Here is an 8,493-nt window from a genome sequence, read left to right as displayed (position 1 = left end):
TAAGCCCTCTTTGCCAATCCCTCTAAGCTGCTTTCCCAGGGCTCCAGCAAGAGATGTATTTATAGCCCACTCTTACTCATGAAGCGTCTCCCCAATTAATCAACTAATAGGATTCTTCCCTCAAGTCCCTCTCCTGGCCCACAGACACACACAACCCCCCCCAGCCCCGGCCAAGGCCGAGTGGGCGAGATCAGATGCCAGGGGAGGGACAGCCAGGGGGGATATAAGAAGCTGCAGCACTGGGAGCAGCCTGTAGTGACTGGGTGGCACTGGGAGCTGCTGGGAGAGGAAGAGGAGAGCGTCTGTCTGTCCATCCTCCTGCCAGGTGAGTGCTGCCTGCTCTGCTGCCCTGGCCCCGCCACGGCTTCGGGGTTCTGAGGGTTTGGAAAACAGAACAAGGGCACTGGTGCTGGGTTGTGGCTGGAAGGTGGGTGGTTTACAGCTGAGAAATGGGAAAAATGTGGATAAAAAGGATTCCAGTGTGACCAAAGGATGCAGTGGAGGGGTTGGATACTGGTGTGGGACAGCTGAGCCGAGCCAGGGAGGGGCTGAGTTCCATCTCTGGGGCTTGGGAGATGCAGAGCAGGAGTTCAGCGCTTCTCCCTCCACCTTTCATTGCCTCATCCCCAATTCCTGGGGTCTGGAAGGAGCCAAACTCTGCTCCCACTCCTTTTGCATCTTCTCACCCTGTGAGGTTTCCCAAACTTCACATCCCACAGCACCCAAGGACCTCAAAGGTCCTGAGCTTGGCACTAATCCCTTGTATTCCTGTGGGGAAGAGAATCATCCCCTCACTCCCATGGCCATTTCTTCTCTCTCACCAGCTTGCCTGAGGTTGTGTTCAGAGGCAACACTGTCCACGTGCCCCTGGGGCTTAAAATCCTGCCTGGGCTTAAGCTGTGCTCATGTCAGAGCTGCCTATCCCTAAGAGGCTGAGCTCATCCCATTTAATATCCCGGAGAATCAGCTTCTGATCAGTGGGATCTTACAGCTTCCTTCTGGACAGGGCTCGAGCCAGCAGAGCTTGGGCAGGGCTGGGCAGCTCCAGCCCCACTCCCAGCACAAAGGGCTGGGACTGGAGGGATCCTGTGCCCTGAGACCCCTCTTTCCATGGGGCAGTTCAGCTTCCCTTCACCTTTCTCCATGGGTTTTCTTCACCTTCCTGTGAGTGACAGGACAAAACAAGCCCATTCCTACCTCTGAGCCACGACAGCCAATTTCCAGCAGACAGGAAAAACTATTAACATTGAGGCTCTATAAGGCTTTTTGTTCATTTTCTTGCCTTTCCCAGTCTTGAACCTGATCCACTGGAAATCACCCCTGTGCTTCCTCTTTTCTGGAGCAACACTCTCTCCCTTCATCACCTTTTTGGCCAGGAACAAGGAGCTGGCTCAGCTCCCATGCGCTGCCCCAAAGCCAAACCTGGAGCTCCCAAGCTCTGCAGAGGTGGCAGCACCAAATCCTGAGGGCTCTGCAGGATGTTGGATGGTGGCCATGGCTGGAGTTGTCTCTTCCCCACCACCTCATCCAGTGCTTTCCCTGTTTCTCCCCACAGATTTCCTCGTGGACATTCCTGCACTGAGTTAAAATGGCAGACGGATCAAAGTAAGTATCTTTATTGATTTATTACCTGGAATTGGGATGGAGCAGGGCAGGAGCAGAGGGGGAAAGTGAGACCCCAGCTCGACCCAGCTGCTGCTCCCAGGGGCTGGAATGTGAGCTCCCATGGGGCTGTCATGGAGCTCTGCGCTGGCCTTTCACACTTGCCCTTAAGACACAGAATTCCCCCATGGTCACCCTGAGCTCAGGAGCACACCTGGGCAGCCACACAGTGTGGGTTTGGCCCTGAATTTGCAGGACATGGAATTCCCCAGCGACTGGACACCCTGGTGTGGCTCTTGGTGGTGCAGCACATTTGTAGGGCAGCCCATCATCTCCCTGTGCCCCATCCAGCCCTGTCCAAGGCATTCCCAAACATCCAGTTCTGTTTTCTCCACAGGGTTTTCAAGAAGACCAGCCCCAACAGCAAGGTGAGGCTCTGTGCCCTGTCCCCTTGTGTGGCCAGCCCAAGGTTTAGGTTGGGCTGGATCTGCCCACAGGATCCAGGCTGGGTCTGCCTTCCCTTTGAAATCTGATTGATTCCTGGACCTGCCACGATGCTACTGCAGGATTGGCTATTCAAAACAGAAATTAAAAAATACCCTGATATGACCCCTTCGAGGTGATTCTGGTCCAGCCTGGTGACAAACCCCAGGACACAATTCAGGGCTTCGAAATTTGGGCCAATTCCATGACAAACATTAACTTTCTTCCTTCCTCCCTTTTCCCATGTGCTGCTTCCAGCTCTCCCTCTACCTGGGGAAGAGAGACTATGTGGATAACGTGGATTCAGTGGAGTCTGTAGGTGAGTGGGGCTGTGCCCAGCACTGAGGGGGAAGTACAGGCTGGGGAGGCTAGCCCCAGTGTTGTGGGCTGCTGGTAGAGCAGGAGGAGCAGCTCTAGAGGCACAAATGCCATGTTTTCTGCAAATATCCTTAGGAAAAATAGTGGGGAAAGGGACAAAATCCCTTTGCAAAACAACCCAGCCACACTGCTGGAGGAGGCATCACCATCCCCCTTGGCAGCAGCTCCTCTTGTCCTCTTTGCACTTTCAGCTGCAAAGTGATTATTTGGGTTTAAAAAGCTGTGTTTTAGCAAAGATCTTCCCAGCCAGCTGAGCTCACCAGTCCTTCTCCTTTTGCTTGTTTGCAGATGGTGTCTGCCTGATCGACCCGGAGTACCTGAAGGACAGGAAAGGTATTGATACAGAAATACAGCGTGAGGGGAGGGGATGGAGCCAGCCCAAAGCTCAGCAGCAGCCCGGGGCTGTGCTCAGGTTAAAGCTGCTCCGTGTCACCTACAGCCAGCCCAAAGCTCAGCAGCCATGGGCTGTGCCCAGGTTAAAGCTGCTCCGTGTCACCTCCAGCTCGTTGTCCATCAGGGCCATGCAGCAAAGGACACGAGGGATCCTGGTCATGTTAATATCTGAGCAAGTCTCATTTGTGCTGAAGAGTTTTTGAACAGCTTTTCTTGCCTCTTTACTCACCCCCTGTGCCTCCCCTGCCTCCCTGCCCTCGTCCCTGGCCTGGCTCAGTGTATGTGACGCTGACCTGCGCCTTCCGCTACGGCCGCGACGACCTCGACGTGATCGGCCTGACCTTCAGGAAGGACATCTACGTGCTGACCACCCAGCTGTACCCGCCCGTGCCAGACCAGGCCCCCAAAACCCTCACTCCTCTGCAGGAGAAGCTGATGAAGAAGCTTGGGGAGAACGCCTACCCCTTCACCTTTGAGGTAGGGGCTGCTCAGCCCCTCCCGGCTCCTTGGTGTTACCAGGGCTCAGCTCTGAACATGTCCTTTATTCTCTTTTTTCTCTCTTTCCCTGCTCTGGCCAGATTGCCACCAACCTGCCCTGCTCCATCACTCTCCAGCCCGGGCCAGATGATGTGGGAAAGGTGAGCTGCTGTCCCCAGCCAGTGTCCCCTGGACCATCCTCCCTGGGAAGGGGTTGTGGGGTGCTAAAAATGAGAATTGATTCTCATGGCCCTTGGGGTGAGGGGTGGGAAGGGAGGACGGCTGGAGTCAGTGCCAGGATCTCTGGGAATGCAGTGGAGGAAGGAAGGAAGGAAGACAAGGAACCTAAAGCTCAGGCAGCTGTGAGCCCCTCCTGCTCAGTGACCATGTGTGTTCCCCCAGGCCTGCGGTGTGGACTTCGAGGTCAAAGGATTTTGTGCTGAAAATCTGGAGGAGAAAATTCACAAGAGGTATTTTCAGGGGATCCCTTTCCCGCCTTTTGGCCCTAAAACTAAACCACAGGATCTTTCTGGGGTGACCGTCTTAGGGGTCAGGCTGAGGGGCTTCTGTCAGCCTGTGCCATGCTTGAATGGGGAACTCTGCCTGAAACTGGGGCAGTGGTCCCTGTGTCACATCCTAAGAGCCAGGTGAAACGCTCACCCTTTGCCTGGAGACACTGTGAAGTCCCCAGAGAGCCCCTGTGACCCCTTGTTGACGCTGTGGGGGACACTGGGGTGCCACCTGTGTCCCCACAGGAACTCCGTGCGCCTCATCATCCGCAAGGTGCAGTTCGCCCCGCTGCAGACGGGACCGGCCCCGAGAGCCGAGACCACCCGGCAGTTCATGATGTCAGACAAGCCTCTGCACCTCGAGGCTTCCCTGGACAGGGAGGTCAGCAGGGACACTGTCCCCTCTGCCAGGGATGGGGATCAGGATTCCTGGTCACGTCACTCAGCCTGTTCCCCTTGCAGATCTACTACCACGGAGAACCCATCAACGTGACCGTCAACATCAACAACACCACCAACAAGGTTGTGAAAAAAATTAAGATCTCAGGTGAGAGAGGGAAAGAAGGGACATGTCCCAGCACTCATCCCTGACAGAGATGGGGACCGTGAACCCCTGCCACGTCACCAACACGGCTCCCCCTTGTCTGTCCCCAGTGGATCAGATCACAGACGTGGTCCTGTATTCCCTGGATAAATACACGAAGCCCGTGTGCATCGAGGAGATAAAGTAAGGGATGAGGGGCCGGAGGTGAAGTGGCATTTCTGAGAGGGAGGAAGAGAAATGAGGAAGAGGAGGAGGGTGGGAGAGGATGGGGACAGAGGATGTGACAGTTTTACACCAAGCAGCAAAAATGTCTGGGTTAGAAAGCAGGTGCAGAGGAAGCAGAGGACAGGGAAGGCCGTGGACCACATCCCACCAGCACAAGCCGGTGGTGGCTGGGAAGGTCCCTGGGGAAGATGCACAGCTGCTCCCAGGCTTCTTCAACTCCTCACTTTGCATTTTTGAGGCCAGACACAGCCTCTGCCCCGCTGAGAACTAGGAGGGAGCGAGCAAAGGTGGCGGGGAGAAAAAAGAAGTGGTTGTAGAGGCGAAAGAGAGGAGGGAACGAAAGGAGGAAATGGCCCAGCAGCTGCATGGGGAGGGCAGGGCTGGCCCTGTGCGGGTGCCTGCAGTGATGCTGAGCACCCCCAGGCTGGGGCTGGCTCTGAGCTCTTCTCTCCCACCCTTCCAGTGAGACTGTGGCTGCCAATTCCACCTTCTCCAAAACGTACTCGGTGACCCCCCTGCTCTCGTCCAACCGCCAGAAGCGAGGCCTCGCTCTCGATGGCAAACTCAAGCACGAGGACACCAACCTGGCCTCCACCACCATGTAAGGGCTGCGTGGGCTCCCCCTGCTCCCCACCACGCCTTCCCCCACTTCCCCCTGCTCTGGGCTCCCAGCAAGGGCCCCTGAGCCCACCCCATCCAGCTGGAAAATGTAGAGATTTTGTGACATTGTCACCTCTCCATTCTGTAGGAGAGATGTAGCTTCCCAGTTCCAGTGTTGTTCAAAGCTCCTGAATCCCTCTGCAGGGCTGGAAGGGGCCTCCAGAAGCTTCTCTGTGGCTTCACCCAAATCCCCTCCCCCTTTTCTGCTCTCCTCCCCTACTAAACCCCAGTGCATCTCACATGTTATAGGACAAAAATAAACCCTGGTACTGCCGTGGGGGGAGCGGACAGGGTCTGCAGGCAGCACTGTCCTCTCACTGTCTCCCTCTGCCTTTTTCCTAGCCTGAGACCTGGCATGGACAAGGAGGTGCTGGGCATCCTGGTGTCCTACAAAGTGAAGGTCAACCTGGTGGTGTCCCGAGGAGGGTGAGGCTCCGTGGGCAGGGCAATCAGGGATCATCAGCTCGGGCTGTGCTGGGGGGTTTGTACCCCAGGGAAATGAGAGGCCACTCACACCACGGGCCCCCTCATCCCTGCCCTGCTCCCCTGGGGTCACTGGGCTGCTCTCTGACCCCCACCACCTCTATCTATTATCAACCACCTTCCAGCTCAGTATAAAGCAGAGTCTAACACCTCCCCTGCTCTGCCTTGGCTCATTTCTGTCCCTTCTCTCCTGCTGCCACAGCATCCTGGGGGATCTCACTGCCAGGTAAGGGGAGCTGCCTGTGGGGCTGAGAGTGGGGCTGTGCTGGGCAGGATCCCTGACAGAGCTGCTTTTCCTTGCAGTGATGTTGGGGTGGAGATGCCCGTCATCCTCATGCACCCGAAGCCTGATGACTGTGAGTTGTGTGTGGGATGCTGCCGAAAACCAGCGGGAAAGAGGCACTTCTGGTTCAGGGGGGAGCTGGTGAAAACAGCTCTGGGGCAGCTGCCCCAGTGCCAAGGCCCTGCTGTGCCCTCCGTGGGATGGGCACAGCTGTCCAGCTGTGCTGGAGCAGGGTTGAGGCAGTTTTCCCATGGGATGGGCACAGCTGTCCAGCTGTGCTGCACCCATCCTGTGTCCTGGAGCAGGGTGGGAGGTGTCCTCCCCAGAGCACCCTTCCCACTCTCCCTCTTTCCAGGAAAACACCCAAGCATTGAGAAGAGCTGTCAGTTGAAATGTCCTTTCCGTATTAACCTTTTCTCTTTTCTTTTCCCCATCCCTTTCTCCCTGTGCTAATCACTGGAATACAGCTAAGCCAAGGTAAAGAGATGTTCCCTCTAACACACAAACCACACAGATCCATCACAGATGGATGTGCCATCCCACCTTGAGCTCACATCCTTGGATTAATCCACCCAGGTCCCAAAGCCCTGAGCCTGTGTCACAGCAGCCACTCTCAGAGGCAGCAGGAGAGACCAAATCCTGGGATTGCGATGTGTTCTGCAAACTCCCAGGGTTTATTTGACAATTCCCTTTGCTGCAGCCACAGCAGCTGCAAGCCCAGGCCTTGCCCCGTCCCTCAGAAGCAGCTGGCAGTGTCTTCCAGCCACAAGTGCCATCACTGGAGAAGATGTCTCCATGGTCTTGGTCCCCACACAGAGTTCCCTGGGCTGCTGGAAGCCACATCCCTGTGTCCCTGCACATTCCCCAGAGGCCTCTTCTCCTCCCAAACCAGCTTCTTCCAGCTGAAGCCACAGCTGGGACTTCTTTCCTCTGGGAAGCTGCAGTGCCAAACCCATTCCTGAGAGCCGTGGCCCTGCCCAAGGTTTTGTGTCTGGTTACAGCCTGCAGCAGGATGTGAGCGCTGGGATTTGGGGCCTGGAAAACCAGGCTGCAGTCCAGGCTTTCACACTTAGCCCTTTCACACCATCCATTTCCCAGCTCAGTGAGAGCACTTAAACTTCCAAAGAGGAAATCTCTTGGTCTTTATCAGCCATGGCTCCATGTAGGTTTTGCCAAATCATTTCACATTCCCAAGCTTTTGGAATATCTTTTGCTGACTCTTTTTTTTTTTTCTGTTTTCTCCCCCACTTTTTACTTTGTGCTCTCCCTTGCTGGCACTCACTGCTCGCCTTTCTCAAGGAGGTAACTCAGCTCTTTGTTTTCCCTTGGAAATGCAAAATATTGTGTGAAAAAACAGCAGAAGCTGCAGGCCAAGCTCCTTGGGTCAGGCAGGCTCACAGTGATGGGCTGGGTTTGTGTGCTGGGGCTAGGCTGTGCTCACAGTGACCTGCTCTGAGTGGGGTGACAGGGCTGGAGTCACCACTTGCTGTCCCCACCAGGAGCAGGGCTTGGGCTCAGCAGGGATTTCCCCTCCTCCTGTGGGCTCACTGTGCTCTGCTCTCCCTTCCAGCGAGGAGGACATTGTCATCGAGGAATTTGCTCGCCAGAAGCTCAAGGGAGAGAAGGATGATGAAGATGAGAAGGAGGAAGCTGAGAAAGAGGAGAGCTAAGCTGCCGGCCCCCCACGCCCCACTTTGGGACACAGCCACCTGTAGTGTCCCCACTGTGCCACACGTGGCACAGCCCCCTCAGCCCCCCACAGTCCCCATAGGTCCCCCCTCCCCACCCACTCCAAGCCCTGGTAGTGGTGGTGAGAGCTGCTGCAGCTCCCTGGGCCCGCCACGCTGCCAAGCCCACGGTGCTCCCTGTTCCCCTGGGTGCCAGCACAGGGACAGGGACAGGGCGGGATGCAATGGCCCCAACCGAGCGCGTCACCAGCGTGGCTGTCACCTGCCCGTGACATGTTGTGCACAGCTCTGTGACATTGATACCAATAAACCCACCCGGTGGCCCGGTGCAGGCTCTGTGTTGTGCTGGCTGGGGGGGAGCACACGCTGCCTTTGTGCAGGGGAGGGGAGGACGAGGTGCTGCAGGACGAGGTGCTGCAGGACGTGGTGCAGCCACTCCCAACCGGTACAGCCGGGCCCATCCAAGCTACGGCTGGCTGCATCCTGCTACAGCCGCAGGCTGGATCCTACAGTCCAACCCCGGTACAGGCAGACCCACCCTGCTCCAACCCTCCCCGCTACAGCGGGCTCCAGCCAAGCTACCCCCGGCTCCGTCCCAGCTGCGCCACCCCCGCCACCGCCCGGGCACATCCCGCTACGCGCCGCAGCATCCTCGCCCCGGAGCCCGCCCGGTTTCCACGGCAACCGCCCTCCCCGTCGCCATGGCAACCCCTTCCCGTCGCCATGGCAACCGCCCTCCCCGGCAGCCCGGCCCCCGCCGTTGCCATG

General features: G+C 57.0%; 1 protein-coding gene across 2 annotated transcripts; it reads left to right on the top strand.

The window, feature by feature from the left end:
• Positions 1–288: 288 nt before the first annotated feature.
• On the top strand, positions 289–7,788 carry ARR3 (arrestin 3). 2 transcript variants are annotated; one of them, XM_039722607.1, is made up of 17 exons: positions 289–325; positions 1,556–1,605; positions 2,000–2,030; positions 2,344–2,404; positions 2,752–2,796; positions 3,134–3,333; positions 3,435–3,494; positions 3,736–3,803; positions 4,089–4,224; positions 4,305–4,389; positions 4,497–4,569; positions 5,075–5,212; positions 5,614–5,697; positions 5,957–5,980; positions 6,058–6,110; positions 6,505–6,514; positions 7,608–7,788. In XM_039722607.1, exons 2-17 carry the CDS (start codon positions 1,589–1,591, stop codon positions 7,705–7,707), a joined length of 1,185 nt encoding a protein of 394 aa, XP_039578541.1. In that variant the 5' UTR covers positions 289–325; positions 1,556–1,588; the 3' UTR covers positions 7,708–7,788. The 2 variants fall into 2 exon arrangements, with proteins under 2 accessions (XP_039578541.1, XP_039578542.1); XM_039722608.1 differs by lacking the exons at positions 5,957–5,980; positions 6,505–6,514; positions 7,608–7,788 and having other exon boundaries at positions 5,614–5,671; positions 6,058–6,156.
• Positions 7,789–8,493: the final 705 nt, after the last annotated feature.

Source organism: Passer montanus, unplaced genomic scaffold, assembly GCF_014805655.1.
Source record: "Passer montanus isolate IOZ18808 unplaced genomic scaffold, ASM1480565v1 scaffold49, whole genome shotgun sequence".
In the NCBI taxonomy this organism is placed as follows: domain Eukaryota; kingdom Metazoa; phylum Chordata; class Aves; order Passeriformes; family Passeridae; genus Passer; species Passer montanus.
This window is presented reverse-complemented; position numbering and strand designations above follow the sequence as displayed.